Source organism: Lichenostomus cassidix, chromosome 20 (genome assembly GCF_008360975.1).
Source record: "Lichenostomus cassidix isolate B80296 chromosome 20, HeHo_3.0, whole genome shotgun sequence".
Classification (NCBI taxonomy): Eukaryota; Metazoa; Chordata; class Aves; order Passeriformes; family Meliphagidae; genus Lichenostomus; species Lichenostomus cassidix.
The window spans coordinates 7,690,931-7,707,946 of NC_139500.1; the positions used below are offsets into that span (position 1 = coordinate 7,690,931).

General features: G+C 51.3%; 1 protein-coding gene and 1 long non-coding RNA gene across 2 annotated transcripts; one reads left to right on the forward strand and one right to left on the reverse strand.

Moving 5' to 3' along the window:
- The first annotated feature begins 61 nt into the window (after positions 1 to 61).
- TTI1 (TELO2 interacting protein 1) lies at positions 62 to 14,836 on the forward strand. The gene is made up of 7 exons (XM_085079287.1): positions 62 to 2,532; positions 2,991 to 3,188; positions 3,967 to 4,109; positions 4,925 to 5,065; positions 6,479 to 6,683; positions 7,363 to 7,450; positions 13,412 to 14,836. Exons 1-7 carry the CDS (start codon positions 252 to 254, stop codon positions 13,644 to 13,646), a joined length of 3,291 nt encoding a protein of 1,096 aa, XP_084935413.1. The 5' UTR covers positions 62 to 251; the 3' UTR covers positions 13,647 to 14,836.
- LOC146428720 (uncharacterized) lies at positions 10,166 to 11,753 on the reverse strand. The gene is made up of 3 exons (XR_014856006.1): positions 11,626 to 11,753; positions 10,791 to 10,876; positions 10,166 to 10,341 (listed from the first exon to the last, which is right to left on the reverse strand). It is a non-coding gene; the product is annotated as an uncharacterized LOC146428720 (long non-coding RNA).
- Positions 14,837 to 17,016: the final 2,180 nt, after the last annotated feature.

Below are 17,016 nucleotides of genomic sequence, written 5' to 3' on the forward strand. Positions count from 1 at the left end.
GATCTTTCTCACAGCGCCCGCCCGCGCTAGCGGGAGCTTTGTGGCGCTGCCGGTCCCGTTACCTCAGGGCAGTGTCACCGGCGCATGCGCACTGTGAGCATCAGAGACTTTTCTGACAGCGCCAGCCGCGCTCCGCGGGAGCTTTGTGGCGCTGGGAGCGCGGCGTCACTTCCGGCACCCTCAGCGCTGCCCGGCCTGGCCCAGCGCGGCCCGACCCCAGCAGCACCCCGGCAGCGGGCAGGGACCCCGGCATGGCCGTGTTCGACACCCCGCAGGCGGCCTTCGGGGCGCTGCGCCCCGTCTGCGTGCAGCTGACGCGGGCGCAGACGGTGGAGAACGTGCGGCAGCTCCAGGCGCACCTGGCCGGGGTGAGCGGCGCGGCCCTGCAGGAGCTGCAGGAGTACGTGCTGTTCCCGCTGCGCTTCGCCCTGCGGGTGCCCGGGCCCAAGCAGGAGCGGCTGGTGCAGAGCCTGGTGCAGTGCATCTCTTCCGTGCTCGCGGCGACGTGCGTGAAGAAGCAGGAGCTGCTGCAGGAGCTGTTCTCTGAGCTCTGTACCTGCCTCGCTCCCCCTCCCAGCTCGGGCAAAGCCGCCCCGCTGTCCGAGGAGCTGAAGCTGGCTGTAGTCCAGGCACTCAACACCCTGATGCACTCGGCTTATGGGGATGTTATCTTGTCTCTGTACCAACCTTCCACCCTTCCGCTCTTAGGATTTGCTGTGTCTTTGCTTCTGACACTTGCAGAGCAAGAAAAAGCAAAGCAAATCAAGATCTCTGCTTTGGAGTGCTTGCAGGTCCTGGTCCTGCAGTGTGACTGCCAGGAGCACCGACACCTGGATGACGACGAGGCACAGCAATGTGGGGATTTGTTTGCTTCTTTTCTTCCTGGGATTTCTATTGCACTATCTCGGGTTATTACTGGAGACATCAAACAAGGTCACAAACCCACTGTTTCTGCCATCAGACTCTTTTATCTAATTGTTGGCTTGGTCATGGCAGATGCACAGCTAGCCAGAATCCCAAAGAGTAAAGAAAAGCTGCTGGTGGAACAAAGCAGAATATCAGAGCTAATGATCCACAGAGGACCCGACTGGACTAAAAGTACTGCTGAAAAACTCTCTCTTCTCTTGCATAAAGTGGTTGAATCTTCTTCAGTTCACCCCCACTGGAAGGTGAGACTGGAGCTGGTGGAGCTGGTCCACCACTTACTCAGGAACTGCAGTCAGTCACTGGTGGACTCATTCAGTCATCTCTTAAAGGCCTTGGTTGGGCTGGTTAATGATGAAAACAGTGAAGTCCAGAGCAGGTGTAACGAAGTTCTGCAAGAGATCGCAGAGCAAAGGGTCGTGGCACAGAACAGAGCTCTTGCTGATGTCCTCTCTGAGAACCTCCATTCCCTTGCCACAGCTCTTCCCCGCCTGATGAACTCTCAGGACGACACAGGCAAGGTTTCCACGCTCAGCTTGTTGCTTGGCTACCTGAAGCTGCTGGGCCCCAAGATTAACATTGTCCTCAACTCCGTGTCCCACCTGCACCGCCTGTCCAAGGCACTGGTGCAGGTTCTGGAGCTGGATGTGACGGATGTGAAGATAGTGGAGGCCCGGCGCCCTGGGCCACCAGGCCCCTTGCAGCAGGGTGTGCACACTGGCAGGTGCCAGAAGAAATACTTCCGCTTCTTCACAGAGGAGAAGGTTTTCCAGCTCCTTCAGCAAGTGTGTCGTGTTCTTGGCTACTACGGGAACCTCTACTTGCTTGTGGATCACTTCATGGGGCTGTACAACGAGTCTGGCATGTACCGAAAGCAGGCAGCCATGATCCTCAACGAGCTGATCACGGGAGCTGCTGGAGTAGGAGTGGATGTCCTGCAGGAGAGGGAAGTTCCAGTGAATGTGGATGATCTCAAAGGGTCCATAACATCCATTCTGGATGAGTACATGGACCAGGCGAACTGGTATTTGGTCACTAGCATTGACACAGAGGAAAGCAGCTCTGAGCACTTAGTGCAGCACTCAGGACTCGCTGTCCGTGCAGGAGGAGTGTCCAGCAGCGTTCTCCTTCCATCCCTGGAGCCTCCAGTCACAACCCGCACCATGAACAGCAACATCTGGCAGATCTGCATCCAGCTGGAGGGCGTTGGCTGCTTTGCTGCCGTCCTCAGGAAGGAGTTCCGGCTGCTGTTGCTCTCAGCTCTCTACCCTGTGCTGGAAAAGGCTGGTGACAGGACTCTGCTCATCAGTGAGACAGCACTGGGGACACTGGCAGACATATGTGAGGCCTGCGGTTACGACTCGGTGCAGAGTTTGATTAATGAGAATTCTGACTATCTGGTGAATGGGATTTCCCTGAATTTGCGCCAGCTGGCACATCAGCCACGTGCTTCCCAGGTCCTGGACACGATGCTGAGGCATTCGGATGCCAGCTTGCTGCCACTGGTAGAAGATGTAATCCAAGATGTCCTGTCTGCACTAGATCAGTCCTACAATAGCCAGGCTTCCACCTTCCTCAGGGTCCTCCACTCAGTCATGACAGCTCTAGGTACCAAAATGATGTTTACTTTGTGTAATGCAGCCTTCCTGTCACTAAGGGTTCTTGTCTTGGACCTTTTCAGTTGCCATTGGGGGTTCCAGGTGGCCAACGTGCTGCAGTGTCATTGCCACTGTGCTTTGCTTGCTGGGGCAGCACTCAAGCAAAGATCACCAGTAGCTTCCCCTCTCCAGTTTGTCTGGCTTGCAGCCTTTCACAGGAGCATGGCCTTCAGTGGCTGAGAAATGGACGGATTCACTGCTCCCATGAACATTCTGTTGGGGCTCATGGCATGTATCCCTTTTTAACATTCCCATACCATCAGGGAGGTGACTGGGATGTGACAGCAGGTGCCTGGATCAGGTGCAATCCCATGAGATGTGAGAACCATCTCATCTCTCACAGAATCCATGGCACCTTGCAGGAGGAGATCATGGTTGCTCAGTGACATGTCAGTTCCTCTTTTGCAGTGCAGTGGTTTGGAACGCCCAGCGCTGAGGAGCACCAGCAAAGGCAGACTGACAAGGGGCAGAGCAGGGCTCAGTCCCAGGGGCAGCAGGAGGTGACAATCACAAGGCAAGAAGTGGAACGATTCTTCTTTGACTATGTCAGCCAGAAGCAGATCTCAGAGGGTGATCTTCCTGACCAGGAGGAGGAGGAGGAAGCAGGTCAGTGCTGTGCATGCCTGGAGAGGAACACAGTCAGCTTGCAGACCATGACCTCTGAGGTGTCCTTTTGTCACAGGGTGGCCTTGGGCCTTGGGACCAGACTGACGGTCTCAGCTCTTCTTTGAGCTGACCTTGGTTCGTGTAAAGTGCTGTTGGATGTTCTTGCTTTGTTCTGTTTGAGCAGGGAAGCCAGATGTTTGCAGAGCAAGGCTTCTCTAACTCTAAGACACAAGCATACTTTGTTTTTCCTTACCTCATAACAGTTCATTTGGGTTCAGGACCTGAAGTTTCCTCTTTCCAGGATGCTATCCATTTTCCTTGTGCTCCCTGGGGAATCTCTGTACTATTTTCTCCTGGCTAATGATGCCACTGCTCCCTTCTTGCTTGGCCTTGGCAAGCACTGCAGACATTCATATAGGGGACTTTTTAGTCTTTACTGGGCTATGCTGCAATCCTGACCTTTAAGTATTTCATCTTTAAATACCCAGGCTTTTCATTTTTAATAAAAATCAATGGGAAATAAGTCCATGGTGAGAAGAGACTGCAAATGTCAGACCAGCTGCATTGTCCAGTAAAGAAAGCGAACATTCCCTAGCCCCACACTCTTAAGTGAACCTGACACTAACTCACAGAACTCATAGGCTTAACTATATCTAAGTGCATTAAAAAACGCCAAAGGCCTTACTCAGGAATTTGCAGAGTGGTTGTGAGTGGGTGTTGTAATCTCCCAGAGCCCCCAAGTCATTTTCATGGCTTTAGTAATGGTTTTGTCTTCTAGATGAAGTTCCCCATGCTAAGGCAGAGCCCAACTGCGACATGGAAGGAGAAGCTCCAATGCCAAGCCATGCTCAGCTGGCCAGGGATGTGATGGAGAGGTGCATCCACTTGCTGTCTGACGGGAGCCTCCGAGTGCGGCTGAAGGTCGGTAATCGCCGGCTCTGAGAGGACAGATGGTGCCCATGAAGGGGCTGGTAGCTCATCAGCATGTGCACCATGCACGTTGGGCTCCCTGCCATCCCCAGGTTTGTGCTGCCATATGCTCGAGCAGGACAGGTCCTCCAAGCCTGGCAAGGGGAAGGGAGATAGTTTTTTGGGAGCTCTCTGGATTAGGAAGGCAGCCAGGCGGAACAGAATCTTAAGGGTGGCTTTGTACTGGGCACTTTCCCTTGATGCTCATGACAGTTAAGTCTTGTGCCTTGTCCTTTGGTAGAGGAAACAGAAGCATCTTTCTCCCATCTGTGCCTCCCATCCCCCTTCCTCAGGCTGCAACACACAGGCTGATGAATGTTTTTGAAGTTGCTGGGGTGATGATAAGCAGGGCTAAAAGCCTGGCTTTTTTCTAATTATGAAAACCCTTTGAAGGTGGCCTCCTTTTAAAGTGCAAAGTGAGACTGAAAAATGAGGCATAACCCAGATTCTCATCCCAGCGGCCCCAGCTCTGCCAGGTGATCCTGCTGCCACAGCCACAGTGGGGTCCAAGTGAGCAGCTCAGCTTGTGGGATCAGGCCAGGAATCCTGCTCTGTGCCCAGCACAGGTTGTGTCATTGTGGTACTTGTCCCTTTTCAAACAGGCCTGATCTCTAAGTGCTGTTCACTTGTCCCCATTCCTGCTGCAGTAAAACTGCACCCTTTGCTAGTCAACCCCTCCTCCTCCTGGCTTCCCAGCATGATGCTGGGATCCACCTGAATGCCTGGCACTGCAGCACTCAGAGTCTGTTCCCTCCCTTCCTGCCCAGGTTCTGGACGTGCTGGAACTCTGTGTAATCATGCTGCATCCTCATGGAAACCATCTGCTTCCCATGGCTCACCGTGTCTGGCCAGCTCTCGTCACCCGGCTGATTAGTGACGACCCTCTGGCAGTGCTCAGAGCCTTCAAGGTACAGCAGTGACTGCCAGCAGCATTTTCAGCTGGGGCTTGGGCAGGAAGTGGCTCAGGCAATGCTGCAGCATAGGAGAAAGCACCAAGCTCCTGCAGTGATGTTGAAATGTGGTTTGGAGCATGGGGTCACTGCCCTGCAGTGCGTGGATTTGTACCACTCTCACTGCAGCCTGTCCCCAGGTAAACCCTTGATGCTGTTCTTAGGGGAAACAACAATGTTGGTGGTTGTTGCAAGGATGAGAAAAACAATTCTACAGCCTGAGCAGCTGTTGGGGGCACCATACAGTGCAGCTTGGTCTTGCTGGAGTCACAGTCACAGCATCCTCTTTGGAAGTCTCATATTGCAGAGGAGGGAACATTTCATGATTGAGGTATTGGCAAGGGAGGGGAGAGGTTAAACAAAGACTTGGCTCTATAATGACATTATTAAAGAGCTCCTGACCTTGTCAGCTGGCTCCTTTCTCCTGACTCACAGGCTGGCCAGTAAAGCATGTTTCCAGAGGTTGCCAGCCCCAGCATTGCAGAGGAATTCATCTGCTGGGCAGAGTGAGATTCATTTTAGAATCCTTCAGTGTGAATAAAGAGAGTTTTGATTCCCCAAATTCCAGAAGCCACGCACTAGAATCTCAAAATAGCCATACCTATCATATGCCTGCCCTAAAAGGAGGTAGAGATTGCTATACAAAAACTAATTAACTCTTGAAAAGTTCAAATTACAATTGGCACCCAGGTTGGGTTTTGTTGTATGAATTAAACCAAAGTGTTTTCCTGCCTAAATTCCAGAATAAGAAGTGTCATATCAGTGTAAAACAAACACAACATAACCAGCATCTCAGTCCTGCACCTTGAGACCATGAGCTCAGTGAAGTTCCAAGAGAGATCAGTGTTCTGGCCACGTGGATCCCCCTTTGTTTTTACATGCATTTAGGGCCATTCTTTACCCAGGTTGAGTTTGATCCTGGGCACACACCAGTAGTGCTGGGTGCCCTGTGCTGTGGCCAGTTGACCTTTCTGCCTGCTGATGTGCTTGGAAAGACGGGCTGTCTGCACCACAAAAAGGATATAAGGATATAATTATATTTAATGGCATTTTCCATCAGAGACTCCTCCAGTAATTCTGAGTAAGACTGCACAGCTGTTCTTACCTTTAGTGTGCTAATGAGGGAAGGGCAGCCCAGGAGGTCAGCCAGGTGACACTGCTGTGCAGGGTGCAGCTCACTCAGCCTCTTGAACATCCACTTTCTGCTTATTATGGGGAAACTGGGGCAGGTATGGTCACATTGCTCTTACCTGCAAAATAAATTCTCCAGAGAGGATGAATGCCTGAATCCCCCCCAAGCTGGTGTGGGATCCCTGAGCTCCTTCCAGGCCCCTCTGTGTGCTCTTCCCCTGTAACTGATGTCTCTCTTAGGTGCTGTGTACCCTGGCTCAAACGTGTGGGGACTTCCTGAGGCAGAGATTCTCCAAAGATGTCCTGCCCAAGCTGACCAGTTCCCTCCTCAGCCAGGCCCCAGCAAGTGCCAGAGCTGGGCCTGTGTACAGCCACACACTGGCCTTCAAGCTGCAGCTGGCTGTGCTGCAGGGCCTGGGCTCTCTCTGCGAAAAGCTGGACATGGGTGAGTACCAGCAGAAGCACAGGTTGTGTGGATCTCTGCCAGACTTTACTCTCCCAACTCACTGCTTCTCCTCCAGCTGCCCACAGAATTGATTTCCTGACGTTCTCCAGCCTAAGTCTGTCCTCTGTAGGAGCTCTATAAAGAGGTGCTGGGCATTCTTTACTCCCCAGGAGACAAATGGGAGAGAAGGTTCCCAGTCCATGCAAAATCTGACTGCTCATCTCACTTGTGCATGAGAAGGGGGTACTGAGTGGAGTGCCTGGATTGTTGTAGGGCCTGTTGGGCCATGCTTTGTTCTTACCTGACAAGCTGATGCCCAAATAAGACTTCTGGCTAGCTTGACTGGTTCCATTGTGGGCTTATCTCTGGGTGACCCTTTAAATCCAGCACATCACACTCTTCTATTGAATGAAACTCTCTGAAATTCTCCCCAAGTGAAATTTCTGGAGCTGCCTTTGATGAGGGAGAAGGTTTGCTGGCTAGTTGCTCTTTTCCTCTCAGTGCCCTTGATTGCTTTCCTGTCTTTGCAGCAAATGCTTAAAAGGCAAGGTCAGAAGAGCTCCAGGTCAGACAGCTCAAAGGCTCAGAAGCCTCTGCTGCCAATTTGGAACTGATTCCATTAGGCAGCAGCTGCTGAGGAGGTCATCTCCTACCCTTCTTTCCTGTTCCATTTCTGCAGGCGAGAGTGACCTGAATAAAGTGGCAGATGCCTGCCTGATTTACCTCAGTGCCAAGCAACCTGTGAAACTGCAAGAAGCTGCCCAGAGGTAATGTCTCTTAAATGCAGGTGTGTTGGGTGTACATATTATGGGGGACAGAGGGAGCATGGTGATCCCATTCCTTTTACACCTTTCCTGTTCCACATTCCAGCACATTCATGCCTGTACAACAGGGTCTCTCATGGAAGTTTTCTGTGATTCAGTGTCATTTATGCCCCAAAACGAGCTGGAGAGGTCAGTTGTCAGCTTGCAGAGACATTACAGGTGACCTTGCAGTGCATTTGGGGACAGAGGGGAAGATGTAGTACTTGCTTGTTCCTAACCAAATACTTGGTGCGCTTGGCCCACTGGTGGCATCAAACTGCAGAGGGAAGACAGCTATGGAAGAGGATGTGCCAGGTATTCCCTTGTATTTTATCACTTAGTACCTTCTGCAGGCTGGGGGATTTACTTCTGTTATCCTTCCATTTTCCCTGGGCTCCAACCCAGGCTCTGCCAGGTGGACCAGAGTTTGTTTGGAAAGCTGTCAGTCTTGGCACCGGTGTTGCTCTGAGAAGGCTGGGAGATTCTAAAAGAGCAAAAGCAGTTTAGGTGAACACACTCCAGCTCTAGGAAGTGTTGACAGACATACTTTGCTGCTTGGTGTACAAAACCCTGCTCAGCATGTTCTGCTGTCAGGATAAGAAATCACTATTGTCATATGTTGTCACCTGGAACCAAGGCCGGAGATTTCAGGAGACAAAACGAGTCCAGGTACAGAACACAGGACATAAATCAGAAAGCCCCTCTGCCAAAGGATGGGAGTGAAAGCCAGCCCCCCCTTTCTGTGTGGCCAGCCCTGCCCTCCCCCGAGGGGAAGGGAAATCAGCAGTTTCCGAAGGCTCTGCGGTTTCGGATTTCCAGGGCAGGCTGCTGGAAAGGGAAGCAAAGGGAAGTGCAGCCCATCCGTTCCCTTTCACAAAGCACAGGCTCCCGGGGGTGCAGGGTGTGAAGGGCTTTGTGTGGCTGGGCAGCAGTTCAGAGCCAGCGCTCTCCGGAGCTGGAGCATTCCTTTGTTTGTATCCCTGCGCGGGTGGGAGCAGGTTTATTTTTACCTTGGAGGCTTTCACGGCAGCACAGCAGGCTCCAGCAGCATTTGTTCTGCAGAGGGGCTCTGTGCTGTGGGCGTGCATCCCCTTAATGCAATAATGCCTCAGTCTGTGCAAGCAATGCTGGATGGAAAGCAGAACACCAGGATTTATCTAGATACTTGGAATCCGAAGCTTTTAAATCATTAACCAAGCAGCTTGAGAAGCTGTGCAATTTCCCCCCAGCAGCAGGGGTGGGGGGAATACAAAATGAGCCCTGTTGGAAGCTGTACGGTGAAGCGAGCTCACTTCTTGGAGGAAAAGGGCAGCAAAGTTCAGGGCAAGTAACATTTGTCTCCTATATGTAATTTTTATTTTATTTTAAGGGAAAAATGCCATATGTTTTGCTCCTCCCCCCATGCTTTTGATGCACCATGCATCACATATGTCAGTGAACCAAGCTCCTCATAGAAGCCCTTGCTGTATCTTGTTTAACACCATTGACCAGACACATGCATGCACTGAGGCATGCATCATGCCTGGCCTTGACACCATGCACATGGCAGCATTTGGAGATTTCTTTGGGGTTTAATTTTTTCAGTTTAGTCCTGTGCAATCCCTGATCTTGGAGCGTGGATGGATCAGAGTTAGTCATATCACACTAACTTTTACCTGTAGTGCACTGATAGGAGGTTTCAGCCTGGAAAAGTCAAAATTAGTCTGCACCATAACACTCAGCTCCTTTGCTAGGATAAGAATCACTTCTCAGCCACACTTCCATTTCTGTTCTCCAGCTGCTGAACCACTACATTCCTGTAAGTTCTGCCTCTTCTTGCCTTCCATGTGCCTGAAAGTAATCCTGCAAACTGACACAGCCTGTCACACATAAGGCCCTTTCCATCTAAGCAAGGGCAATGTTATCAGCTTGATACATGAGAAATTCTGCATTTTAAATGCTTCTAAAAACAGATAGACCAGAACTAATCTTAGCCCCAGCCTGAGCACCAGCGTACGTCACATAACTCAGCTTTATCACTACAGAAATCATATGAGGTAAAAGGATGTTTGGAATCAGCTTGCCATAGTGATTTATACTAACTGGACTTTGCTCAGCTCTTAAGGATCCTTATTCAACTGATGGGTTGTGACCTGTCAAGAGCAAGGTCAGGACTTGCAAAGTCAGTTGTAGCTCCAAAAACTGTATACTGACTACGTGAGGATTCTGTAGGCATGCAAGGGGTTGAGCAGGAATTTTTGGCCAATGTGCTTGAGCCACACACACACAAAAAAAAAAAAAAGAAATGGAAAAAGGGAGTTTGGCTGTCATCCAGGGATGTTATCATGCCCCAAGGAGTCTGCTTAATCCCATTTATGGGACCCTGTAGCTTTATTAGATGAAGCAGTGGGAGTAAGTGATTTTTGTAACTGCAGCTTCATGCAATACTCAACAGGCAAAAATAGACACTGAGAAAAAAAGAACTCCAGCACATAACAGTAGGCTTTACTAGAAGATGACTGCTGGGAGTATTCCAGGAGAGTTTTAGGCAAAGCTTTTTTAAAAAACCAAACAAACAACAAACAAAAAAAACCAAATGTAAAATCACCAAAGGGACCAAACCTACTGAAGAGGAGTTTGGGAATTCCAGGGAGCACTAAACAAGTCTTTGCCTTCATTGAAGAAGATGAGCCAGTCCAAGGGTGGGGAAGTGCCCAGAAAGACTTGAGCAAAGGGGAGTGTGTGGAGCCCCAGCACTGGGAACAAGGCAGGGGGAGATGTTGGAAACTGAAAGTCACAATATGTAAATCTGAGCTTCTCATCAATTTATGGAGTTGCATCATCTCTGACAAGCTTTTCACTTCAGGGAATAAAACCTTGAAGGAAAAGAGATTAGGAAATTGTCACTGGCCCCTGTCAAAACTGACAAGTAGTTTGCCATTCTTCCATCTTCAAGTGACTGTTTTGAAATTTACACTTAATTCCTACTAAATGTTTGTAGCCTGTGAAGTTTGTTTGACCTTTCAGTGAACAGTCTGGGTAGGAATGATTATTTTTTCCCCCCTAAGATACAATTTCCTCAGTTCTTACTGAAGCCTATGGTGAGCTGTATCCAGTTAAACATTCAGCAGGCATAAAAAGCCAGGAAGCCTTGTCCTTCTGCCAGTCTGGTCACTGTGCCATAGCTTTGCTTGGAGCTTGGGAAAAGACAAGGCAACAGAATAGCCAAACTGCTCTGTGCTAGTAGAATAAGTTTAGCACATTTGGGACAAATATGAGCTATTTTGGGACCTTTTTTGATACCAAGGTTGATTATGCAGCTTACCTCTATTGGTTTGCTTGTGTGGTTTGTTGGATACTGATTGTCAGCTATCACTCCCAGGCTGGATTGAAGCACACCAGAACAGCCACCTGCTCAAGGCAAAATTCAATAAAGTGATATTTAAGAAAAAAAAAAGAAAAGAAAAAGGCAACAACAGAAAACAAACTTGGATTAACCCCAGGATTCTTTGCTATGGAAACAGGTTGCTTGGAAACTACCCCGGAGTTAGTTTGAAAATGTAAAAGTCAAGTTGTTCTTTAAGCTGCAGAGCACTCCAGGCTATCAGGGATAATCACAGCCTTGAGCCATTATGGGCACCAGAGGCAGTGAGTTCTCCAGGGTCTGGATAGTCTCTGAGGGTCACTCTCCCTGGAGCAGCTGATTGGGAAGAGGTTGGAGAGCAGAGTGTCTGTGCTGTGAGTGTAAGAGGTACAGCTGTGTGTGTACTGGGGATCAGCAGCCTGCTGAACAATATTCCCCATTTCCATGTCCACTTCGCAGCAATTCATTTTCCATGCCTGCTCCTATCCCAGCCATAAGGAGCAAGGATTATCTCTGCAGCTGCCCAGCAGCAGCAGCCCATTGAAAACTGGGTGGAACCGCTGGGAGCTTGTGTTTGCTGGCAGTCAGAGCCATGTGCTCCCCCTGTCACAGCCAAGCCAAGAGCACGGGCAGGGCAGGGTATGGAGAACTGGAGTCAGCATGCTGCTGGTCAGAGCTCCATGCTCTGCCCCTGTCAGCCCCTTGCTTGGGCTGGCACTGAGTGGGCCAGTCCTCCCTTCCAGTCAGCAGAGCTGCAGGAACAAAGCCAGGGGAACGAGGAGTCCTGTTAGCTCACCTGCAGCTGGCCAATCCACAGAAAATAGTCATGTTGCTGAGGCAGCTGTTGCCAAGTCCAGCTATCACTGTGGAGCACATTCCCACTGGTTCCTCTGAAGCAGGCAGATAGGCACAGCCAGTACCTTTGGGAGGGGACACTGCCAACAGCTTCAGTGGTGACATCTCCCCTCTTGCTGTTCAGAGACCTGCACTGAGGGACAGGCGAGGTGTTAATGGCAGAGAGGCAAAAGCAACAGCTTTGGCTGCACATGGAGTAAGGAGTCACACATCCACAGGGTTATTGGGAAGAGGAGAGGGAGCTCTCTCCTGCCTTCATCTCATTTCTGTGCTCTTTCACATTACCCATGGCACTACACTCCTTTCAGAGGAGAGCTGCTCAAATAGATTTCTCCTTGCTTTACAAAGGAAGCAACCTCACTTTAGGGATCAAAGTTCTTCCAGGAGAAATTTGGACAGCAATCAAGTCATGATTTTGTGTGGCTTTTGTAGCAGGTGATCTTTGCTTTTAGAGTGGGAGTTCAATCCTGTGCTTCTTGGGGGAGCAGAGACAGACCTACCTGATTTCCCATTACCTCACCCAGCTGCTGTTCTCCTCACAGCTCCATGATTTCAGTAAAAACTAGAGACCTGAAGATGCATATCTGGCTCTACTGGGATCTTGGGAAACTGTACCATAGGTGTGGTGAGTGCTGTGTGCCTTTGGTGCTCACAGAGCACTCAGCACCATTCAGGAAGAGGCCTTGCGAATTCCAGTTTAATTTTGTCCATGTCACAGCCAGAGAATTTAATACTATTTAAGCCCAGTACAACTTCTGTGCATTAAACCCTGACACAAACGTAGCTAAGCCCAAAGGTTGCTGCAGGGAGAGCTGGCAGGAGGGGTTGGGTAACTGCAGGTCATGCAAATCAGCATTTGCTCTTTCACTCCTCAAGCTTCCTCCTCTCCAGCAGCAGCTGTGTCCCAGCAGCTCACAGCTGGGGCCCAGTGTGAAGGGCATGCTGGAAAGGCAAATCCCATCTTACTGAGGTATGGAAATGCAAAGTGAAAGCGATCAACACAGCAGTAAATCTGCAGAGGAAGTTGAGATTCCTGTTTTCCTTCATTCTGTTGTTAATGAAGGTTGTATTTGGTTTTGGTTTAAAATCCTGCTTTGTGAAAGGTGCTGTGCAGAAGAATGAAAATTCGGAGGCAGCTAATAAGGACTTGGGATGGGGGGAGACCTCACTTGGGCAAAAAGCCCTCAAATGCAGTGTTGAGCTTCCCTTGGGGCTGAGTCTGGGCAGCTGCCCCAAACACCCTTGAGTTTGTCACCTCTGGAAAGGCAGAGGAAGCCCAGATGGGTTAACTCCCTCACTCCCCAAAACCCAGAGAGGGAGGTGAGCAACACAACTTCTAAGGTTGCTGCAGGAGATGTCCAAAAGATCCCAGATATGAGCAGCACATGCAGTGCCCCACAGTCACCACCCCAGCATGTGGGACAGGCAGGTTTAGGCTTGTGCCAGCACCAAGCCTGGGTCAGTTCTGCACCAGCTGCTTGTTTGATGTCCACAACTGACTGTAGCATCATAAATATTTTTCTCCCATGTGCCAGTAGCTGTGAGACACAGAGCTGCTTTCTCAAGCACAGGGGCCGCTGCAGTGCCCTCTGTAAGGAGCCAAGTTTGTTCAGCTGCCAGAGGTTGCCAGCACCATCAAAGCTTTCCTTAGCTCTTAATGACCTTGGGTCCCAAGCAAAAGACCTTGTCCTTACTCTTCTTTCCTTTCTTCCTGCCACTTTCTGCAGTGTTTTCCTGCACTTGATGCGGGTGGACCCTGACAGCACCTGGCTGCTCCTGAACGAGGTGTGCTGCCCCGAGGGGTACGAGCCTCCCCACGCCAGCCTGCGCCCTGTGAAGCTCAGCGGGATGGGACGGCCACGGAACGAGCTCACGGACAATGTGGTGCTCCTGCTCCAGAGGCTGCAGCAGCAGGAGGGCACAGGGCCAGGGATCAGCACACAGGAGGCATCTCCTCCCTGACAGACCTACACAGCGGCTGGGATGGGAAAGAGGAACCACCACGATAGAGCTCACCTGGGAAAACACTGTCATTGAAGATCCAAATGGTTCAGGGGCAAAGGAAGGGCTGCCCAGTCTGGGGCACTGGCTGAGACACTGTCCCCATGGCAGAAGGTTTATTTTTTGAAGCAGTGTTTGAGGATGAGGTGGGTACATGACCCTGACTCCTCCTGACTTGTGCCTTTCCAGCAGCATATGCAGAGAAAATGGCACATGAAGAGTGAGTCATCTTCCAGAAATTACTTCCTAACCCTTGATCCTTGGGGAGTGACCCTTTAGCATCCCCCAACCTCTCCGACCTCCTCACAGCTGTGATGATCCCTCCCATTCTCAGCTGGACAGTGACTGACAACTCAAAGCAAAAGCTTTTTCTAGCCTTTACCCTTTTCCAGGAAGATAATCTTGTTTGGGGTGCACTATAAACCTGTTCATTTTAAAACCACTTAATCGCAGAAGTGCATTTCCAATAAATTCCTCACCTGTGTTCCTGGCAGGAACAGTGTGTCCTCTCAGAAGCATCAGGGCTGCTCACCACAGCTGCAGTTTGCTGAGACTGGCTGGAGACGGCCAAATGTTCTCTCTGCTCCACCTCACTCTCTCTCGGGTTCTGTAGAGAATCAGCCAGCCCTGATTTACACCTGGGAGTGATTTACAACTTCTCCCATGCCCACATCACGGTTCTCTCAGGCCATTTCTAATCCCCACACCAAGGAGAATTAGATGAAGAACCTGCCTGTGCCCCAGTACAGCTTCTGCTTCTGTCTGTGGTCAGAAGTGCCAGCAGTGGCAGGGGCTGTGAGCACAGTGGCATCTCAGCGGTGCCATGGTTTGCCCAGCAGGTACAACATGGCACAGTGAGCAGAGGATGACACGTCTTTGGGGTCAGCTCACCCCCTGCTGAGGAGCCTCTCCTCTGATCTCCAGCTCCCACATCTCCAGAGACTGTCCACAGGCACTGCTTCACTCTGCTGTTCCCAGACCTCACCAGCTCCCAAATCCCTCAGCTCCACCCGAGCAGCTCCTGGCAGCAGGCTGCCTCCTGACACTCGGGGAAGTTCTATGCAAGTGAAGCAAAAGGGCAGATCTTGACTAAATTTGGGAGCAAGCTCAGAAACAGAAAAACCAAAGCAATAAACGGATTGTTACATGGAGCAGACTTTGTGCATCACTGTTGGGGATTCTGGGTGAGCATCCAGAATGTGTCTGCTGGTGGGCACTGTTCTGCTGCCTGCCTCCCTCAGCTGGCCATTTCCCCTTGTCTCCCTGGTTTTATTCAGGCTTTACTCCCGGTTGCTTCTCCAGGAAAAACACAAGTCAATGGCTTTTTACCTGGTAGGACAGGGCTGCAGGTCAGCTTTACTCTCTTTTAATATCTGTTCAGTGCTTAACGCTGGTTGGGTTTTATACAAAGGAGCCTTCAGAGCTGCTCTGACAGGGCAGGCAGGGAGGTGAAATACTGTCTTTGGTTTCCACGTGCCCTTGGGGCTGGTGCAGTTTCCTGGATTGTTGTAGCACTTGACAAAAGTCATCCATTAGATGCAGATGCTGCATCCAGCCTGGCTCTGCTCGGCTCCACAGCAGTGTGGGCTCCAAGGATCCAGCCTGCTCATGCCAAGGCTTGCCATCCTGCAGGACAAGCATGACACTCAAGAGCAGCACTGTCCCATCACTGCCCAGGAACCAACCACATCACCAGCGAGGGCTCTGGCACAGCTGACTGCACCAAGACCTGCCCCCACAGCCTGTGATTCACAATGCTCTCACACAGATTTTCCCCACAGCCTCAGCCCCAGCCAGCAGGTGGGTGCTGGTGGCAGGAAAGGCTGTCCTGCCTGTCACTGTCAGCTCCTCTCAGCTTCGTTATTGCCCTTGCTTTATTGGAGGCTGAGTAAATTGCTTTTGTCTGAGGCAGGATAATGGCTGGGAGAGGGACTACGTGGAAATGGCATTTTCATGAGGCTGGTTCCTCCCCAGCAGTGACTTGCATATTAAGCTCAGCCCCTTCACAAGCCCAGGGCCTTCCCTGCCAGAACCCTCCTCCCCCAGGCAGCCCCCAACACACAAGGAACCCCCTTGCTCCCCGACTCCAGCCACGCTCTCTGGGATCAGGGAGCTGGGAAAGCCATGTCCAACTGCCCTTTCCATGTACAAACCCAGTCAGGACCATGGGGGACTGCCACACCCAGGGCAGTTCCACACACAGCCCCTGGCAACAGGCACTGCTGAGCCACACACATGGATCCAGCAGGGTCCTCTCCCAAGATTTCGTATAAACTCAGCAAAATTAATCTCTTCTAATAAAACCTGTTATTGTTAAAGCTCATCTCCAGGTTTTACAAATCACTGCACTGCACAGCAATTTGTTTACTCCCCGTTTGAGGTGATTTGCAGCCTCCTGCCCTCCCCAGTGTGTCTCTGGCTCTTCCTTTTCCTCTGCTGTGGCCTGCTTTTTGCTGCACTGGTGACCGATGCATCCCAATCTCTCTTCTTTCCCCAGCAATCCCACTCCCTGACTGGGAGAATTTGAGCACAGCCCCAGTGCCACAGCTCTGCCAGGGATTGCTACAGCACAGCCCCCATTACTGCTTGTGGCAAAGCAGAAATCTGCACCAGCAGTCTATCCTTGCCCTGCAGCTCCTGAATTTTCCTCCTGTGCCCTTTGCTCCCCAAGACCTCAGCTGTCCAGGTGGCAGAGGTGACCATGGCTCCAGAGACACCAGACACCTCTGCCTCCTCCTGCCCCCAGCACAGGATGACACCAGCTAGCAGCTCTTGCTCTTTCACATCAGCACAGCAAGGGGTGAGCATGATGGAGATCCCGGAAGTAACAAGCTGCAAAGGAGCTGCAGGACTCCAGGCAGCTGGGCCAGGCTGGCCATTGCCAGTGCTGGGAGTTTTCTCCCACTGGAGAGGCAGAGCCAGGCCCCAGGGACAGTCAGCACCCTGCTTTTGGTACCCCCATCTCCCACCAGGCTGGAAGTCTGGTTTGGGTGCCAGGTGGGTGTCAGGGATAGCATCTGGCAGCACAGAAAGGGGCTGGACCCTGGCAGCCCACCCAACCACCCCACTGGACTCAGCCCCCCATGGCCACAATGTGAAACACCCCCAGTTCACCTGGGACCTGGCTGTATCCTGCACCCCTCAGGGCAGCAGCTCTCAGGCTGGGCAGGATCTCTCCAGCTGCAGCTTTTTAATGCTCTGAGCCCTCAGCTGCAGGTGACAATGCTGATGCCAGCCCTCATCCACCTCCCCGTCCCCATCTCCATCTCCACCCCTATCCACCCCAGTCCAGCAGCCCCAGCTCTGTCCTTTTTTACCCAAGGCAGTGCCA

What these genes read in the sequence shown, in the direction of transcription:
- TTI1 (XM_085079287.1), top strand. Translation starts at nt 252, where the DNA reads ATGGCCGTGTTCGACACCCCGCAGGCGGCCTTCGGGGCGCTGCGCCCC. An exon ending in GGAGGAGGAGGAGGAAGCAG is followed by an intron (nt 3,189 to 3,966) that starts GTCAGTGCTGTG and finishes TTTGTCTTCTAG; the next exon opens with ATGAAGTTCCCCATGCTAAG. An exon ending in CTGCAAGAAGCTGCCCAGAG is followed by an intron (nt 7,451 to 13,411) that starts GTAATGTCTCTT and finishes CACTTTCTGCAG; the next exon opens with TGTTTTCCTGCACTTGATGC.